This window comes from Capsaspora owczarzaki, assembly GCF_000151315.2.
Source record: "Capsaspora owczarzaki ATCC 30864 unplaced genomic scaffold supercont2.2, whole genome shotgun sequence".
In the NCBI taxonomy this organism is placed as follows: domain Eukaryota; class Filasterea; order Ministeriida; family Capsasporidae; genus Capsaspora; species Capsaspora owczarzaki.
In genome coordinates, this window is record NW_011887293.1 from 1,024,872 (window position 1) to 1,041,859 (window position 16,988).

General features: G+C 51.8%; 8 protein-coding genes across 8 annotated transcripts; 4 read left to right on the top strand and 4 right to left on the bottom strand.

Annotated features, from left to right (window-relative positions):
* Positions 1-184: 184 nt before the first annotated feature.
* On the top strand, positions 185-2,092 carry CAOG_08516 (hypothetical protein; the record flags this gene model as incomplete). Its single annotated transcript, XM_011271795.1, has 1 exon — positions 185-2,092. One exon carries the CDS (start codon positions 185-187, stop codon positions 2,090-2,092), a length of 1,908 nt encoding a protein of 635 aa, XP_011270097.1.
* Positions 2,093-2,333: 241 nt separating this feature from the next.
* Positions 2,334-3,489, bottom strand: CAOG_01504 (hypothetical protein). Its single transcript, XM_004364315.2, has 4 exons — positions 3,370-3,489; positions 2,795-2,923; positions 2,539-2,672; positions 2,334-2,432 (listed from the first exon to the last, which is right to left on the bottom strand). Exons 1-4 carry the CDS (start codon positions 3,482-3,484, stop codon positions 2,391-2,393), a joined length of 420 nt encoding a protein of 139 aa, XP_004364372.1. The 5' UTR covers positions 3,485-3,489; the 3' UTR covers positions 2,334-2,390.
* A 12-nt stretch (positions 3,490-3,501) lies between these two features.
* Positions 3,502-4,791, bottom strand: CAOG_01505 (peptidase C65 Otubain). Its single transcript, XM_004364316.2, has 3 exons — positions 4,720-4,791; positions 4,471-4,590; positions 3,502-4,298 (listed from the first exon to the last, which is right to left on the bottom strand). Exons 1-3 carry the CDS (start codon positions 4,759-4,761, stop codon positions 3,567-3,569), a joined length of 894 nt encoding a protein of 297 aa, XP_004364373.1. The 5' UTR covers positions 4,762-4,791; the 3' UTR covers positions 3,502-3,566.
* Positions 4,792-5,144: 353 nt separating this feature from the next.
* CAOG_01506 (hypothetical protein) lies at positions 5,145-8,467 on the top strand. The gene is made up of 9 exons (XM_004364317.2): positions 5,145-5,291; positions 6,055-6,135; positions 6,233-6,345; positions 6,422-6,570; positions 6,669-6,824; positions 6,906-6,983; positions 7,074-7,232; positions 7,309-7,587; positions 7,726-8,467. Exons 1-9 carry the CDS (start codon positions 5,185-5,187, stop codon positions 8,332-8,334), a joined length of 1,731 nt encoding a protein of 576 aa, XP_004364374.1. The 5' UTR covers positions 5,145-5,184; the 3' UTR covers positions 8,335-8,467.
* A 241-nt stretch (positions 8,468-8,708) lies between these two features.
* Positions 8,709-10,656, top strand: CAOG_01507 (Ras-like protein Rab-6A). Its single transcript, XM_004364318.2, has 5 exons — positions 8,709-8,842; positions 9,527-9,585; positions 9,809-9,968; positions 10,059-10,334; positions 10,414-10,656. The coding sequence occupies exons 1-5, from the start codon at positions 8,737-8,739 to the stop codon at positions 10,482-10,484; spliced, it is 672 nt and encodes a 223-aa protein (XP_004364375.1). The 5' UTR covers positions 8,709-8,736; the 3' UTR covers positions 10,485-10,656.
* A 151-nt stretch (positions 10,657-10,807) lies between these two features.
* Positions 10,808-13,015, bottom strand: CAOG_01508 (hypothetical protein). The gene is made up of 4 exons (XM_004364319.2): positions 12,842-13,015; positions 11,822-11,938; positions 11,193-11,719; positions 10,808-11,072 (listed from the first exon to the last, which is right to left on the bottom strand). Exons 1-4 carry the CDS (start codon positions 12,972-12,974, stop codon positions 11,067-11,069), a joined length of 783 nt encoding a protein of 260 aa, XP_004364376.2. The 5' UTR covers positions 12,975-13,015; the 3' UTR covers positions 10,808-11,066.
* Positions 13,016-13,150: 135 nt separating this feature from the next.
* CAOG_01509 (hypothetical protein) lies at positions 13,151-15,285 on the bottom strand (the record flags this gene model as incomplete). Its single annotated transcript, XM_004364320.1, has 7 exons — positions 13,151-13,285; positions 13,396-13,668; positions 13,809-14,001; positions 14,211-14,338; positions 14,433-14,479; positions 14,575-14,745; positions 15,222-15,285. The coding sequence occupies 7 exons, from the start codon at positions 15,283-15,285 to the stop codon at positions 13,151-13,153; spliced, it is 1,011 nt and encodes a 336-aa protein (XP_004364377.1).
* A 188-nt stretch (positions 15,286-15,473) lies between these two features.
* Positions 15,474-16,985, top strand: CAOG_01510 (clathrin coat assembly protein ap19). Its single transcript, XM_004364321.2, has 3 exons — positions 15,474-15,494; positions 16,062-16,240; positions 16,405-16,985. Exons 1-3 carry the CDS (start codon positions 15,492-15,494, stop codon positions 16,703-16,705), a joined length of 483 nt encoding a protein of 160 aa, XP_004364378.1. The 5' UTR covers positions 15,474-15,491; the 3' UTR covers positions 16,706-16,985.
* The last annotated feature ends 3 nt before the right edge of the window (positions 16,986-16,988 follow it).

Consider the following 16,988-nt stretch of genomic DNA (forward strand, 5'->3'; position numbering starts at 1 on the left):
CTTCCGGTACTTTACCACCGCATCAGAACTGTTGGATTTGCTGCTGGAGCGATTTGAGGCAGAGTCCAAGACATCGGCAACGCCCGCCGACAAAAACCAAGTCGATGTCATTCGCCTCCGCGTCGTTAACGTGCTCAAAAAGTGGATTACCAATCACTGGCATGATTTCTCCTCAAACCCAGAGATGCTCGCTCGTCTGCTTCAATTCCTCACGGGTCCCTTGAGCAGCTCCTCTCACGCCGGCTATGCTTCACAACTTACCTCCGCCATCGGGCAGAACAAGCAGAACGACTCTGTCCAGAAGGACACGTCTGCTGCAGGCTCGTTTGTGCCTTCTCTGGGCGCCCCGAGCGCAACCCTGCCTACGAGCGTCTCGCCGCGCAGCTCTTTCAGCTTTTTGCGAACTGTCCGCAACTCGACCACCATGTCGCCGTCTCCCTCCCTGTCGGTGCTCACTGGCCCTCCGCCCTCGTTCTCCTTCCTTGATTTGAACGTGAAGGACATTGTCGAGCAGCTGACGCTGGTCGAGCTGGGACGAATCAAGCGCATCACCGCGCACTCGCTGACTGGTCAAGCCTGGAACAAGTCCAGCCGCCCAGCTCACGCCGTTCCCGTCCTCGACGTTATCGAGCGCTTTAATCGCGTCTCCTTCTGGGTGGCGTCCGAAATCTGCGCGTGCGTCAACATTAAGGCGCGTGTCGAGATTCTCAAGCGCTGCATCAAGATTGCCGCCATGTGCCGCGACATTAAGAACTTTAACACGTGCTTGCAGTTTGTGGCAGCGCTCAACATTAGTGCTGTGCAGCGCCTCAAGCAGACGTGGAAGCAGCTGTCGACCAAGTACGCCTCGCTGTGGGTCGAGCTCAACCGACTCATGGACACGGCCAAGGGCTACACAAACTATCGCTCCCACTTGGCAAGCCTGACACTTCCCATTGTTCCGTACATTGGCATTCACCTGAACGATCTTACCCTGATCGAAGAGGGCAACCCGACCTTCCTCGAGGCCAATGGCATGCCCACCACGTCGACTACGTCTTCTCCTGGCAGCTCGGCTGCGACCACGCCGTCGCCCCAGGGTCCACCGTCCGCGACCTTGCCGGCATCTACAGCGTCATCTTCGTCGGCAGCGCCCAGCTTGCGCAAGTCTAGCAGTCGCGATCGCGTGGAGGCCACATCGCCGCGCACACCCGCTGAAGCCCACCTCACCCCTCTTGCTGCACAAGCGGCTGTGGGACTGGCGAGTAGCCGCGGCTCGCTCGCCTTCTACAAGGAGCCCGCTGGCGTCACGCCCATCGTCAACTTTAAAAAGATGGCCATGATTGCTCAAGTTATCCGTGTTGTTGAGTGGTATCAAACGTCCGAGTACGAGTTTGTGGCCTACCCCGAGCTGCAGTACTGGCTGGTGCACGGCATCAACGTGTGGGACGTCAATCGTCTGTACAAGGAGTCGTTAATTTGCGAACCCCGCGTGTCCGATCTGCCCTCGACGGCTGCCGGCGACTTGGCATCTGGAGATGGCAAACCCAAACGCCGCAACAAGTTCATGTCGACGCGCGGAACGTCACCTCGCGACAGCACGGGCTCTCTCACAGTGTCCCCTTCTCTCAGTGCCAGTAACAGCGCATCGATGGTCGGCGCGGCAAACAACAGCGCGCCAGTGCCGTCGTCGTCGCCCTCGTTGGCGTCGTTGTTGTCGTCGTCGTCGTCGGACAACAAACCCAAGAAGCGGAGCATTTTTGGATCGCGGCGGGCGTCTTCGTCGGACGAGTCTAGCAGCATTTCTGCCGCACAAGTCGCGTTGCAGTTAGAAGGGTTGGGAGACTCATCCTCTGTTTCGTCGATGACTGGCTCCGTCGACCAGTCTGCCGCCCTCGAAGTCCGCATGGCGCAGCTTCGTCTCGTTCAAGAGACGACTGAAGCGCAGCTCCACGACCTTCAGCACGCCAACGAGATTCTGCTGCGACGTGTCGAGGAACTCGAGCGGACCCATGTTGCAGCCCACACTCGCGAGGTTGGGCTCCTCGCGCGAATTGAAGCCCTTGAGGCCGACGCCGCTCAAAAGACTGTCAAGAAACCTGTGCAGGCTTAATCGCGTTGTCTCCTTTGTCTCATTCTTTTGGTTTTTTTCTGTGCCGCTGTAGTATTTCGAGGCCGTGATGATAGGGATAAAGCGCCATGCTTTGATTTGATTTGCAAGCACCGTGTGTCTGTGCGTAGTTTGAGCCGACTTCCTGGGCTTGTTCTTGTGCTTTTAGAATAGTTTGTTTCTTACCGTTTCCAACCCAGCACTTCAAACCAGCAAACGCAACAACGATCGCAAAACGGGAGGGGAGGGTTTTGTTTCAGGGTGTATTCAAATCAAACATTGCAACTGTGTTGGTGCGTCATTACTCGAGTTGGTCGGCAGGGGCGGATTGTTGGCCGTAGCTCTGCAGCCGCAAAAACCGGAAACGAGTAGTCAGTGGCTGCTCTCAAACCCTTGCACTGACGCTCAATCGACAAACACTGTTCTCGTGGCGCGCCAACACTACTCACAGGATCAAGCTCCAAAATCAAGTTGCGGAAGACGGCCGGAGGCAGCGACTGCTGGAAGACTTGAAGCATCTGAGTGGGTTGCTGGCAGACGCGGATGGCGTTTGCAAAGTGCTTGACGCACTGGCCAAAGTTACCTAGCGACAATCCAAGTACACATCCAATCCATGGAGAATTGTCGGTGACACAAAAAGTGAGCTTGTCTGAGATGCAAAGTCCGTAGTGAACCGGGATTGCAGCAAAAAAACAGTCAGTTTACCGGCAGTGAGGGTGTCCTCGCCGAGACGCATCTGCTCGACGAAATAAGCTTGAAGGGCCTCGCGATCGTTCATATCGGGCACTGGTGCATGAGCAGCACGACGGGCGGCCTTGCGCTCTTCGCGGCGACCTAAACGACAAAAAGTCAAAGGTCAGGAACACAACCGCCTCGCTCATTGGTCCGAGCACACACACACACACACACACAAGCACTGAACATTTGTCATTGTGATTGCCAATTGAGGCAGGAATGGCCGTATTGCAAGGATGACGGTTTTGTGATTGCGTCGGAACTCGAGCAATGCTTCCCCCACATGTGTGTGCCAAGACACAAGCCAAATGGTCTCCCACTCATTCTCCCCTCGACCGTCCTGAACACCCGACGCTAGCCCCCAAAAAACAAACCACAACAAGCGTGGCAATGGGTTTTATCATGACGCTTGACGCGCCGCGGCGGACCACGGCTGGAGTCGGAGATGGCGATCGAGATCTCGCCTTCTCCTTGTACTCTGTCTCTGTCTCCCTGTCTCCCTCTCCTTCTGTCTATCTCCCTGTGATCAACGGATATCGACATACGCGCAATGAGCTTCTCGCGGTAGTCGGGAGCGTTTCGTCGCTGGTGGTCAAAGTAGACGAGGTAAGCCACGAGCGCGCTCGCGGTGGTCGCTGCAACAATAGTGCTCAGACTCATGACGTGAAATAGAGGAGTGGAGCGGAATTCTTGCATTTGCATGAACAGCGAATTTTTTTCGTCAAGCAAGAATGGAGGATGTTCAACGAGCATACAAAATGTCATAGTGACCGGGTCGGTACAACAGACTCACGGTCGGTGCAGCGGTACCTTCCTCTTGAAAGTTAATCTCGGTGGCCTGCGACGTCGAATCCGAACTGTCCGTGTATACAACGCGCACGGGGACGTCCAGCGCGGCAGACAGCGCGACAATATGCACCTGCTCACACTCGCGCGCCATCACCTCGACTTCGCGCGCACAAAACTCGGAGACGGTCAGGCCGTCCTCGATAAAGCCTTGGAAAAACTCGGCGTTGGTCTTGAAGTGCCCGGCAGTCAGCAAGCGCAGGTAGTACACAACGGCAGAAGCGACGGGGTCGTCTCGGAAGATGGCGAGCAAGTTGGACTCGCGCAGGGCGCGCTCTTGCGCAGTCAGCGGCCACGGAAGCTGCTTGGGCGGCTCGCTGTTGGCATCCTGCTGGACTGGCACGGGAATTCCAGTCGAATAGTCATATGCCGCTGGGGGTTTTGGGAAGCCGGTTGCCAGCGCAATCACCTCGACGTACGAGTCGTAAAAGTCCTCGATTGTGTACTCTGTGTAGCCCTGCGCGACCAGGAGTGCCTTCGATGCAACTGCCTGCTGGTACAACTTGCGCGCCTGCTCCTCCGTGCCACGGTGCAGGATTTGCTGCAACAAGGCGAAGCCGAACGCTCGGTAAAAGCAATTGCCATCGCCGCGCACTCGTCGGAACGAGTCGTACTTGCTTGTGACGTCCTAGCGATTTAACAGAGACGTACAAAACAAAACAAGACAACGCAAGATACACAAGGCAATTGTGGATCAAATGTCATGAATGAACGGCAGCAACAAGGTGCAAGCAAATCTCGCTGATCTTGTCAAATGGCAAAGACACGACGACCACACATGCAACGCCTCAGCAAAGTACCTTGAGCTTGTCGCGGAAGGCGTCCTTGTTCTCCTTGTACTCGTCGAGCAGGACGGATGTCGGCAGTGGGTCGCTGACGAGCTCGGACGACGCAGCAATCTCGTCTCGAACGCGCTCCTCCTGTTGTCCCAACCAAAGGGGGGGGGGTCACAAAGGGCAAACAAAGAGAACAAGACATCAAACGGAATGAGTGCAGAGTTCACTCTGATGCAGGTCGAACAAGATGGTCAATGGTCAATGTTACTCAACCTGAGCGATGACATCAAAGTCAGAGTAAGCTGAAGACGCCATTGTCAATCTTCAAAATGGACACGATTGAAATAACGAAGAGTGAGACACCTTGTATTGAAGCTCCATAGGAATTTATAAAATGGATGAATGTGAGGCCATGACTGGCGATCGACAAAGACAAAATGGAGCCGTGTTCTTGAATCAAACGAAAGCCTGCCTGGTTCAAACACTCTCAATGTGCAATTGCTTGTACCCCCATTTCACTATCTTGTGAGTGTCACGTCGTCGTCGACCATACTGTAATGAGACTCGCAGGTCTGTTTTTGCTGAGAAGAGATTCAGATCTGCCCGCCACAACGGTTCACTTCGATCCATTGCACTTGTTCTGCCAATCTACTGGACATACAAACTGAGCAGCAGCCATTCCTTCTTTTTCTTTTATTCTTTCATTCTTTCATTTTTTTCTTTGTTTTCAGACAAACGATGCCAGCAGCAGACACGCATGGATTGACTGCGATTGAGCTGGCAGACAAGCTCTTCCGGCTTGACGGGTTCAAGCACGGCGATGTTGCCGAGCACATTAACAAGCCGTAAGGGAGGAAGCATTTTGACGTTGTCGCTCTTGTCCTTTCCTCTGGTGGGGATGGGGAGGGGGGAAGGGTCAAGTGAAGCGCTCGCAGGGGAAAGGAAGAGAAGGAGGATCACGCTTTCAGCCGTCTCCCCCCCCCCGTCTCACGCTGGGACCGAGCGCGGAGTGGGGATGGGGATGCGGGTGTGATTGAACTTAGCTCTGCTGGCAGTGGATTGCTGTTTGCCCATCGGCGCATCAGTGGAAGTGGGAGCACTGGATGAAAAAAGTCCAGCTATTTGAAACTCGAAGGGCAACGAACCACTCCCCAACGACACCAGCAACCGCGGCCAACCACCATTTGCTTTGAGGGAAGAGAGGGGATCAGCATGGCCGTAATGCGCCAGTGCCGGCGTTGGGAACAGAAACGAGGTCGAGGTGCGAATATTCCCGCATTCTCGTTGTTGTGGATTCGGAGCATTGGATGCGGGGTTGTGATGGGGTTTGGTGCTCAGCGTCCGTTAGTGTCATAGAGCGGATGGAGAGGACGTGGGATGATTTAATCTGTGGCCGGAAAGCGCGTTGGCTGTGAGCGCAAGAGAAGCTGAAATCCGACGTACTATGTATTCATTCGCATTGCCAGTTTCGTTCTTGATCGTGATTACCACGCTAACACTTGAGATTGGATGGATGCCCGGTTGACGAAACCCTGCCTGACATGACTTTTTCACCTCTCACCATCAATTCTGATTTAAACTGGACACGCTGGTTTCTTTGTTTGGCAGAACTCGCTTTTCCAAGGATGTGGCAAAAGAGTACCTCCGCCACTTTGCGTTCGCAGGCCAGCCCCTTGATATCAGCATGCGGTAGGAGAAGTCTCCCTTTTAGAGAGTAAAAATGGCATCTCGTGGTCGGTTGCAGGTTTTCTAATCTGAGCTATTTTTTTGATTCATCTGGGGACAGTCAATTCTTCAAGGCATTCAGCTTGAAAGGCGAGACCCAGGAGCGCGAGCGAATTCTGACTGCATTTGCAGAGCGCTACCATGAAGAAAACCCCGCCAATTTCAGCTCGGCAGGTGAGAACGGGTTTTTTTGCTGGAACTGCTGTTTGTCGAGACGATTATTCTGACCTTGTCCCGTTTGGATGTGCAGCGTCGGTCGATGCACTTGTCTGCGCCCTCGTGCTGTTGAACACAGACTTGCATAACGCACATGTGGAGAAGAAGATGACACTTCCCGCCTTCCTCAAGTACACTGTGGGCATGAATGGCGGGAGCGAGTTTCCCCAAGATGTTCTGAAGGTCAGTGACAAACCGCCGTGGATGCGAATAGGCGGGATTGTTTCGATGTATTTCATTGCCTACAGCCAAGCTCACGCTCCCTCACTCTGTCCAATCAGGCACTATACAAAAGCATCAAGGCGGATGAAATTGAAATGCCCGATCACGAGCGCGAGGAGGCCAAGCTCCTGATCCAGCAGCAGTTGCAGCAAGCACAACAGCTTTCTCAATCAGACAAGAAGGCGCGGTTTTGGAGTCGTCGAACGGGAGATGCGGTGCGTGGAGTTTTCGAATTGGGAAATCTGATTCTTTTGGGAAAGTGTTTGTTCGCTACTCACTCTTCGAGTTTGTTGCAGAACTTGAACGCAAGTCTGCCGAACGATCTTGATAGCACCGGCAAAGATTCGGGCATGCTGCGATCATCGTCCATGCCGGTAATGCGTCTGAGCGGGGTTTTTGCCAGTTGGTGTGGCTCCACTGCTTCTCATTGCTGAGTGCCTTGTGCCAATCGCTGTTGTATTCAGAACGATGAACTTGCACTGGTGAAGGAATCCATTGTGGAACGAAAGGTCGAGACGGAGTCGTACGGCAAGAAAGCCTCGGATCGATCCTGGAAGACTTATCATATTGCGCTGCGAGGTCACACGTTGTTCTTTTACAAGTCTGGCGCCAATTTCTCCCGGGTAGGATTTTTCTGCGATGGTGGGAGTCGGGAGTAGTGTCTGCGAGCTGGCTCTGACTTGAAACGATTTTCGACAGAACTTGGCCTTGCCCGCCGAGGATTCCTTCTCATTGGTGCACTCGTACGCTGCACCAGCGACCGAATACACAAAGCGCGAGCACGTTATGCAACTGACCACACACATTTACGGCACTCAGCTTATTCAGTGCAAAGACAGTGCTGACATGCTCGACTGGGTTGGCATCATCAACCGAACTGCCGCACTCCTCTCCACGGCTCCCCTAGCTGCTCCTGTCGGGTCTCAGCTTATCTACCATCGCCCTCTCCAGCCCACCAAGCCTAGCACTGCGTCCATTGTAAGTTCTTTGCCCGTTTTCTGCCGTTTCTCTGATTTTTTTGTTGTTGTTGTTGTTGTTCGTTCGTTCGTTCGTACTTGTATTCTGACTGCAATCCCTTTTCTTTTTGTTTCCCGTTTGTTTCTACCATGGTCTTAGCCCGAGCAATACGAGTTCTTGCGATCACACATTGAGTCACAGGTCAAGGAACTGGCAGAACACAATGCAGAGAAGGATGAGATTTGGGCATTGGAGGACAACAAGCAACGCCATCGCCAGAATTGGACAAAGAAGCTCGAATTCCTGACCTATGAGCTTGAGCGCTACCGTCTGTATGCCAAAGTCCTCCAAAGCCAGCTTGGAGTGTCGCCGAGCGCGTCCAAGCGATCTTCGCTCATCAGCCCCGTCACCAAGCGAGCCGCAGACGCATCGCCATTGCGCGAACGTGCCATGCAGAACGCGGCGGCGGCGGCGGCTGCACGAGCATCGCCGAATGGCTCCCCACACACGTCGCCCCTGCTACCGCGCGCACTCACGATCGTCGGCGCCGCTGCTCCGAAGGCAGCCACCAACGGACAACCTGCCACTGACGACGACGATGATGCTGATGTCGTTGCTCGCCCAGAGAAGGGCAAAGGCAGGGCCAAGGTGCAAGACTTTGACGAGCCAGCTGCCCCACGTCATCCCGGCGATTTCCAGGCCAGTGCGTTGCGATTTTCGGGCCGCAGCGACAGCTATCGTGAAGCTCTCAACGAGCTATCTGTTTAAGCGCGCGATGATACGGTATCGTACTCTCCGTCGTTCGTGGAGAGAGATGAATTTCAGAAAGTTTTGGTTTATGGTTTGTTTTCGTCCTTTTTTTTTTTTTTTTTTTTTATTGATTTTTTTTTCTCTTCGTCCGCCATTGTAGCATTGTCATGTTGGGTTTTTCTTTGAAGCGTTTACCATGTCATGGTTTTGCATTTGTGCTGTAGTACCAGTGCGAAGACAGGATTTTCAGGATTTTAAGACAACTTGTTGCAACGCCATTGATATGATAATGTACTTTCCCCAGCTCGCTCCCTTCCTCCCGTTCATGTCCGTCATTCTATTTCTTCATACGCTCTACTCCATTGATTGATTGCGAACATTGACCAGTCCTAATCTGCAACTCCTTTTACTTCTTCACAAATGGCAGCACCGCCGTCATCGTCCGCCGCTTCAGCGCCCGGCTCGTCCTCAGAGTTTGGCAACCCCATGCGGAAATTCAAGCTCGTCTTCCTCGGCGAGCAGAGCGGTGAGTTTGCTTTGTTGTCGTTCCTTGCGAGTGACTTTGGGACGTGAGAGTGGTCCAAGTCCGAGAGTGGAAGGGAGAGAGCGAGATAGAGTGGAGAGAGAGGACTGCAGTTCCTACTTGACGCGAGAGGGAGCTTCAACGCAGAGTGGCGTTCCAGACTGAGTGTTTGCTAGCAGCATCAACGACAGCACTTTCATGTGGCTTGTGCTGTGGATGTGCTGTGAGTGTGCTGTGGCTGTCAATGAGTGAGTATGTGTGTGTGTGTGTGGGTGCCTTCGTGGCTTGTCGTTTGGGTCCCTTTCCCGCTTCTTTCTTGTGACTTTGACTCGCTCGTCGCTTTGATAGCGATAATTGCAATGCCTTTTGTTGCAGAGTTCGCTTCCCTCCCATTTCTCAACAGTCCAAAGTCAGTCTCGCAGCTCTGCGTTGCTGGGTTGCCTTCTCGTTTTTGCTCGTTCAACGACAACGAAGCCTTTTTTTTTTTTTTTTTTTTTTTTTTTTTTTTTTTTTTTTTTGAGGGATCTTTGAATTGAGATTCGCCTCTGCAGCGTTTCGTGAGCCCTTTTGACTGTTGAGGCTGTTGAGGCTTGTTACTGTTGCTGTTGCTGTTGCTTGGGGGGGGGGCGTCTTTCTTGCCACTCTGACGAAATCTGACTTACCTGTGCTTGGTACTTACTTTGACAGTGGGCAAGACGTCGCTCATCACTCGGTTCATGTACGACTCGTTCGACAGCACTTACCAGGTAAGCCCCTTCATTCGATGATGATGATGACGATGGTAATCATTCTACTTGTCAGCGTCATGTGGATTCATTCCAAACGCTGGCAAAATGCGATTGTGTGCCTCGCTGTCGAGCGACTTTATCCTTCCGCGAGTGTGTCATAGTGTGCTCGCGTTGTCGCTCATTTTTTTGCACTCCACGATACCTCTGATGTCTTGTCCTTGGTGTCACAAAAATAACTTAGGCCACGATCGGAATCGACTTTTTGTCAAAGACCATGTATCTCGAGGACCGAACTGTGCGGCTGCAGCTGTGGGACACGGCGGGCCAGGAGCGCTTCCGCTCGCTCATCCCTAGCTACATTCGCGACTCGTCCGTGGCCGTGGTTGTTTATGACATTACAAGTAAGCGCCAAGACAGCTCAGTTGCCTCCGTCCGAATCAAAAGTCGACAGCACCACTCACTCACCTGCTGACTGACCTCCCTCTGTTCAGACCGAAATTCGTTCCAACAAACTACAAAGTGGATTGATGACGTGCGAGCCGAGCGCGGCAACGACGTGATCATCATGCTGGTAGGCAACAAGACTGATTTGGGCGACAAGCGACAAGTTTCCATCGAAGAAGGCGAGGCCAAGTCCAAGGAGCTCAACGTCATGTTCATCGAGACTAGTGCTAAGGCTGGCTACAATGTCAAGCAGCTTTTCCGACGTGTCGCCGCCGCATTGCCCGGCATGGAAGCCTCGCCCGATAAGCCCAACAAGGACGACTGTGAGTTTGTGACTTTTTGTTGTTTTTGGCTCTTTGACAAGGCTCACTGAATGCACCCCCCGTCCCTCCCCTCGTACAGTGGTCGATGTCAAACTTACAGAAACAACGCCAGCGGCCGCCGCTCCAGCAGGCATGTGCGGAGCATGCTAAAACCAAACGAGTTTTGGAAACACAACCAACCGCTCCTTTTTTTTCTTTTTTTTCTGTCTTTGTTTTTTCGAGTTTCCGTGTCTATTCTGTGCTATTAATCATTGTTGTCTGTTTCATGTTTTGTTGGTGAATGAATGCGTGTGGCATTCTTGTTTCGATTACAAATACTTTGTGATTTTGTCTTTGCTGCTGCTGCTGCTGCTGCTGCTGCTGCTGCTGCTGCTGCTGCTGCTGCTGCTGCTGCTGCTGCTGCTGCTGCTCTCTTCCATTCCAAGGCCAGAATCGGCACTATTTGTTTGAAGAAAACAACAAGAAGAAAAATTGATAGATTGGTACAACCCGCAAACTGCAAATGCGGACAACAGCAATGAACAAACAGAAAAGACTGGGATTTTGTAAATGTTTCACGTCATCGTCCCTTTTCTTTTTCCTTTTTCTTTTTCAGCAAAAGCCACAGCAACGAGCGCAAGCGCACGACGTTGACTCTCCGGCTGCCATTGCGAACCCGTCGCATGTCTACCGCCGAGAAGAAAGGAACACCAACAGAAAACCACAAAAACCCAAATAGCTTCATTTCTTGATTTATGTCTGTTGCAGAAAAGTCCACAAAATCCGCATTGTCCAAGAATCAGTCTCAAATGAACTCGTCACACAGAAACAGGAACCAAAACCAAAACCCAGCTTCTTTCGTCAGCGTTCAGTACTTACACCGTCGTCTTCGTACTCGTCGTTGGCATAGGCGTTTGAATTGCTATATGGCGTTTGGGGCTGGTACTCTTGGAGCGCACGGCGTGCCGATTGGACAATCTCTTCGGAATACGCTTCGCCACCCTCGTACACGGGCTCTGTTGTGAGGTGTGCAGGCTCGTCGGGCAGAACGCTTGCGAGGTCCTTGGTCGCGCTAAACACTAAAACCATCTTCTCTGCCATCTCAATATAGGCGTTTGCAACGTTGCTCAAGCCCTCCTTGATCTTGGCCACCTTGATGATTTCGCACTCGCGGTACTTTTCCTGGAACTCGGCCTCGGCCACGTCGTTCGCCTGCTCGGCAGCGATAATTTCCGACTCTACCGTCGAGACCTTGCCGTAGTCGCCCTTTCGGTTGTATCGCTCAAGATCACGGTGCAGCTTTTGCAGCTTGGTCGCGCAGTCGTCGCGATGCTTGCGCGCGCGATCGAGTGTCTTTTCGCTGTCGCGGACGGCCTTGAAGCATCGGCGGTAGTCTTCGTAGCGATCTGCGAAGCAGGAAGTAGGCGAGCATGCACAGGCCATTCGAGCCAGGAGGAAGGTGAGCAAAAAAAGGTTGTGGATGTTGTACAATGTTTCAGCAAACGCACCAGAGAATTCCTTCTGAACAGCATTGTGCTCGTTGTCCAGCTCAGCGAGGCGTGCAAAGATGTCACGAATGGCTGGGTTGTCTTCTTGCGTTGTCCACTTGACCAGTGCGGTGGCCGCTGTGCGTAGCGATACAAAGTGTTCCAAGATCAAAATGCGAGAATGTCAGTACAATTGCTCTCCAATCCCCCCAAATCTGAGAGTGCCAAAACCCGATGGCATGCACCAAATCATTCTCATTCAAAGTAACGATTCAACCGAGCTTTCTTGTGGTCGGGGTTTGGGTGAAGTGTTTGGCGAAAGGAAGAAGCGAAGGCAACTGTAAAGAAAGAAAAAAAAAAAAAAAAAAAACACCAAGCAAACCACAGTCGAGTTTTGGTGGTTTCGCTTTGTCGCGTGTCTCGCACACCCTGGGCGTCCGTGTTTGTGAACCAGCCCACGAAACGAGCACAACAGCCAAATGAGGGTGTGATGGTGGTTGGTGGTGGTTGGTGGTCGGTGTCGACAATGCAAGTGAATTGACGACGACGCTGACATGAGAGAACCATCAAAAAACCACATAAAATAAAATAAAACAAAATAAAATAAAAATAAAAATAAAATAAAATCAAAAGAAGCCCCAAAGAGTCCTTTGATTGAGCTCGGATCTCGCGTCCGTTTGGGTCGAGCTTCCGAGTAGAACTTTGACCCCCACAAAACAAGCTTGTTGTTGTGTTTCTACTTGATGGGCTTGGGAGGGAAGGGCCAACAGTCAACGATCAACAAGCCCAGAGAGTTGCTGCTTTTTTTTTTTTTTTAATGTTGGTTGTTTTGGTTTTTCTTCTTGTTTTTTTGTGTGCGTGCTCTTCCTCTGCGCTTGTGCTGCGTCGCCACATCCATGGAGCACTGCATCCATGGACGATGTACACCGAAGAAGCACACGAGCAAACGGGAGGAGCGCAGGGGAGGAACGCGCAGAAGATGCGTGTTCGAAAAGTTGTTCCCATCATCGTTGTTGTCGTTGTCATCGTCGCTGCTCGCACCTGCAGTTCGCGCCTTGGCCAGATTGACAAGACCGCTGTGGACGGCCTTCTCGTCCGAGATGGCGAGGTTGAGGTCGGAGTGGCCGACACCAAGGCTCTTGGTGAGCACGTAGCCACGTCGCATCATATCCATCTTTGCAGAGTTTTTTTTGTGTGTTCGTGGAATCAAAGAATTGTGTGACTGAACAACGAAACGTTTGCGGTGTTCATGTTCATGGTCACATTGCAAAATCATACACAAACAATCAACAACAAAGAATAATACCTCAGCAACAATCACCAACAAAAAACAATAGCGCACAAAATGTCTCAATTGCACATGTCGAAATCGTCCTCGTCGGAGCCGTCATCCGAGTCGACAGCCATGGAATCGAGACTCAGACTATTGATGCGCGAGTCCTCAATGACGTCGAATAGACCATACCCACGGAATTGAGACGTAATCTGCAGAAAAAGACGAATCATTTGTCATTGGTTGAATTTTGTTTGGGCAGCTTTTGCATCAAACTCCTTCAAACCGCCGACGCACCACCTCCATGCACACAACGTCTCACCTGCTTGGAACGCTTGCCAAGGTCCTCAAGCTCAGCGACAGAGGAGCACAAGTAGGCCGCGCACATCGAAGGATCAACATCCGAAATGGCCATCTTTGACAAGACCGCAACAGAAAACGACTCTACTGTGTCGGGCGTAAGCTCCATGGCGGCATCTTGGACGACGTGCGGGTCAAGATACAACACGTTCTCGTTCACCGTGCCGACGAAAAAGTGTGCAGCGTTTGGCTTGCCCCCGATAATGCCCAAACATTGAGGAAGCTCAAGGGTTGCCTGTTGTTTGCAATGGTACAGCACACGAGGGTGAGAAACGGAGAATGATAGGAAAAGAGCATGTGAGGGGGAGAGGTCAAAAAAAGTGAAGAAGCAACAGAGGAGAAACCAAAAAACAGGCAGCTCTCTGTGCTCTGTACCTTGAGTGCTGGGATGTACACAGGGTTGATGGACTGATTGAGGCCCAAACGAATGGGCACGAGAACAAGGAGGGAGTGCTTTTTGCCGTCGGAGAGGGCGGCTGCCAGTTGAGTGGATGCTTCAGTTCGATTGAGCACACCATCCATCGCACAATGTACAATTAGGCTTGATCGCTGAGAATTGACAAGGTTTCTAAGTCATCCAAATTTTGCCACAAGGTGAGGGGTGGGGGTGGCAAAGGAACATTGAGGAGAGCAAAAACGCAGTGCAGGATGGACATCATAACTCCATCGCGAGAGACCGACACACTCCCTCGAGCGACACGTCGCCTTCACAGACTTTCACCATCCCAGACACTGGCTCAAGCGAAAAAAAAGGAATCAACAATTGTGTGCACCTACTTTAAAACTTGGGCAACAGTGTTTGGACCAAACCACTGGCCGATAGTCTTGCCCAGTGCTTCACCGCGCTCTGCAATTCGGTGGATTGAAAATGGAGCAGCTGGAGTATCAAAGAAGAGCGGAAGAAACTGCCACACGCAAGTCGAACACGAGTTTGGTCAGTCTCGCCCAAATTTGAGAGTGATTCCGAAAACACAACCGAAACAGGCACTCAGCCCTCACCCTGGCCATCTCTTGGTGTCGTTGTTTTCGAGATGTTGGAGCCCAATCTGCACCGCGCATATCAAACAGCCCAGACCACGGTGAGTCTTTCACTTGTTCAAGTTGTAACCAAAAACAATCGGCGTTTTTTTGGAAACGCAACTCTTTCCGAGGTGCTGCACGGTCATGGCACGAGCAAGAAGCATCTGTCCACATCGCAGCATGCAGCCCCAGCCAGCGTCCGTGTTGTAGTAGCTGTCGGCAATCTGCGCAAAGTGGTTGCGGTAGGTCATCCATGGGAAGGACCGAACGGCGTGCTCCAGCGCCTGCTCGTCTGTGGTTCAAAGTCAGGTATCAAAACAAAACGAGATCAGCATTTTGGATTGAGACGACGATTGCATCAGTCGGTTGAGAGTAAAAGGCGAAGGCGAAGGCGAAGGCGGAAGGGTTTCCAGATTGTCTCTGTCATCATTGAGCAACAAGCGCTTGGCTGTTCCAACAAGGCGAGCGAATGACGGTCATCGTGGATGAGGGCGTCGTATTGCATGTGCAGAATGAGTGAATGACGGATGAGGGGGCCAGGGAACAACCAGAGACCCCTCGTCATCAGCGAGAGACAGAGACAGAGACAGAGACAGAGAGAAACAGCTTGCTGCGACGGTGAAAGCGAGCACAGTCACGCCAATTTCTCCAAAGGGGGGGGGGGCAGACGTTCAGCTCGAACGCTGCTCAAATCGTAGTGGAGAAGGGGGGGGGAATGGCGGGGAAGGAGAGCGAGAGAAGGCGGGGAAGGAAACTACGACGCCAAACCTGCTGGAAGCTGAAATTTGTGCCCATTCACAGTGACGAGCGGACCCGTCGTGTTGTGCGACATTGTGGATTTGTTCAACTGAAAAAAAAAATGAAGAGTGAATCTGGTTTGTTGAGCAACGGGAAGAGAGAATAGTGAATGCAATGCTCAGCTTTTGAATTTCGCTCCATTTCACTGCCAGAGTACTGTTGTAATCCTCCTGTTGGCTGTTCATCATGTTTGAGTTTCATTTCGATTTAGTGCTCTTATTTCTCATTTTTTTGTGCAGAATGGTAATACAATCAAATGCAAACAACAACAGAAAGAAGTAAAGGGAGGTTGTGCTGAACGAGAGGATTGGAACCCATTCAAAAGCTGTCTCTCTCCTTCCCCCCCCCCGTCATCCGCTTGATCATTCGAATGCAGGGGAATGGAACGATGGCAGCCACACATCGAACGAGAGCGCGCGAGTGAGTGAAGCGATGAGGTCGTCAAAACGCAATGGGAAAGCCGTTTGGGAGCCTTTCTACTCTTTCTTTGGGCTCGTCTCGAGGGGGGAGGGGAAGCTTCGTGGCGCTCCCAACCACAGGCAGTTCAGGTCCGAGTATCTCTCGGCGCCCTTGTCGCAGGGGGAAACCGCCGCCCCAATCTGGAGCAGACGAAAGCTGCAGTTTGGCAAAAAAACAAGCAGATCTCAACCTGTCTCTCACTCTCTCTCTCTCTCTCTTTGTCTCTGCTGATCACCATCACTCACTCACAATGTCGTGTTATGTGACTGCGCCTGTCTCTCCTTTTGTTGTCGCTTGTGGTGAGCGGGTTTTGCTCAAGTCCAACTCACCCATCCCGCTCTGCTTTCACAGATTCAATTTGTGCTCTTGTTCAGCCGCCAAGGCAAGGTGCGCTTGCAAAAGTGGTTCTCGGCCTTCTCGCAGAAGGACAAGAAGAAAATCACCCGCGAAATGACGTCGACCATCCTCGCGCGAAAGCCCAAAATGTGCAACTTTCTCGAGTGGAAGGAATTCAAGATTGTCTACAAACGGTGAGGGTGCACCCAGTACTTTGTTGCAGAGGAGGCAGCCAAGTGTGTGTCTGTGTGTGTCTGTGGTATTGATTTGGAAAGGAAAGGGCAAGCGGACGAGCGCGACGAGACACTCACGGTTCCAAAAACGATTGCTTTGGCTTTTGTGCTCAATCAACTCGTAGCTATGCAAGCCTATTTTTCGCTTGCGCGATCGATCCCAACGACAACGAGCTGATTGCACTTGAAATCATTCATCGATATGTCGAGCTTCTCGACAAGTATTTTGGTAGCGTGTGCGAGCTGGACATTATCTTCAACTTTGAGAAGGCGTACTTTGTGCTCGACGAGCTCATCATTAACGGCGAACTGCAAGAGTCGTCTCGAAAGAGCGTACTCAAGTCAGCAGCAACACAAGACCAACTGCAAGAAGAAAACGAAGGCATGGGAAACCCGATAGATGACTTGATCGGCATTCCCAAGTAAAGCCTCGGCGCCTTTTTCCCCCTCTTGTTTATTATTTGATGTGTGCTTTTTGGGATGTTGTGGTCGTGTGCAAAGCGAATGTGTGTGTTTGCTTTTGGGAGTCATGGAGACGCTTCGTTTCCGTTTCCATCACCCACGACGAGCTGTGAAGTTGTCAATGTGTCGTTGTATTTTTGTTGTTGTTGTTGTTGTTGTTGTTGTTGCTCGGCTGTCTTGTCGTGTTGAATTCAAGTACATTTGCACAGACGCAGTTCAGCCTCGTCTCTGATTTGGAGCATGCGAA

What these genes read in the sequence shown, in the direction of transcription:
- CAOG_01504 (XM_004364315.2), bottom strand. Translation starts at nt 3,484, where the DNA reads ATGAGTCTGAGCACTATTGTTGCAGCGACCACCGCGAGCGCGCTCGTG. An exon ending in CGAGGACACCCTCACTGCCG is followed by an intron (nt 2,673 to 2,794) that starts GTAAACTGACTG and finishes GATTGTCGCTAG; the next exon opens with GTAACTTTGGCCAGTGCGTC. An exon ending in TGATTTTGGAGCTTGATCCT is followed by an intron (nt 2,433 to 2,538) that starts GTGAGTAGTGTT and finishes TTGCGGCTGCAG; the next exon opens with AGCTACGGCCAACAATCCGC.
- CAOG_01505 (XM_004364316.2), bottom strand. Translation starts at nt 4,761, where the DNA reads ATGGCGTCTTCAGCTTACTCTGACTTTGATGTCATCGCTCAG. An exon ending in ACTTTGATGTCATCGCTCAG is followed by an intron (nt 4,591 to 4,719) that starts GTTGAGTAACAT and finishes TTGGGACAACAG; the next exon opens with GAGGAGCGCGTTCGAGACGA. An exon ending in CCTTCCGCGACAAGCTCAAG is followed by an intron (nt 4,299 to 4,470) that starts GTACTTTGCTGA and finishes TTAAATCGCTAG; the next exon opens with GACGTCACAAGCAAGTACGA.
- CAOG_01506 (XM_004364317.2), top strand. Translation starts at nt 5,185, where the DNA reads ATGCCAGCAGCAGACACGCATGGATTGACTGCGATTGAGCTGGCAGAC. An exon ending in CGCCAATTTCAGCTCGGCAG is followed by an intron (nt 6,346 to 6,421) that starts GTGAGAACGGGT and finishes TTGGATGTGCAG; the next exon opens with CGTCGGTCGATGCACTTGTC. An exon ending in TTCCCCAAGATGTTCTGAAG is followed by an intron (nt 6,571 to 6,668) that starts GTCAGTGACAAA and finishes CTGTCCAATCAG; the next exon opens with GCACTATACAAAAGCATCAA.
- CAOG_01507 (XM_004364318.2), top strand. Translation starts at nt 8,737, where the DNA reads ATGGCAGCACCGCCGTCATCGTCCGCCGCTTCAGCGCCCGGCTCGTCC. An exon ending in CTTCCTCGGCGAGCAGAGCG is followed by an intron (nt 8,843 to 9,526) that starts GTGAGTTTGCTT and finishes TTACTTTGACAG; the next exon opens with TGGGCAAGACGTCGCTCATC. An exon ending in GGTTGTTTATGACATTACAA is followed by an intron (nt 9,969 to 10,058) that starts GTAAGCGCCAAG and finishes CCCTCTGTTCAG; the next exon opens with ACCGAAATTCGTTCCAACAA.
- CAOG_01508 (XM_004364319.2), bottom strand. Translation starts at nt 12,974, where the DNA reads ATGGATATGATGCGACGTGGCTACGTGCTCACCAAGAGCCTTGGTGTC. An exon ending in GGCCAAGGCGCGAACTGCAG is followed by an intron (nt 11,939 to 12,841) that starts GTGCGAGCAGCG and finishes CGCTACGCACAG; the next exon opens with CGGCCACCGCACTGGTCAAG. An exon ending in TGTTCAGAAGGAATTCTCTG is followed by an intron (nt 11,720 to 11,821) that starts GTGCGTTTGCTG and finishes CCTGCTTCGCAG; the next exon opens with ATCGCTACGAAGACTACCGC.
- CAOG_01510 (XM_004364321.2), top strand. An exon ending in TTCAAGATTGTCTACAAACG is followed by an intron (nt 16,241 to 16,404) that starts GTGAGGGTGCAC and finishes ATCAACTCGTAG; the next exon opens with CTATGCAAGCCTATTTTTCG.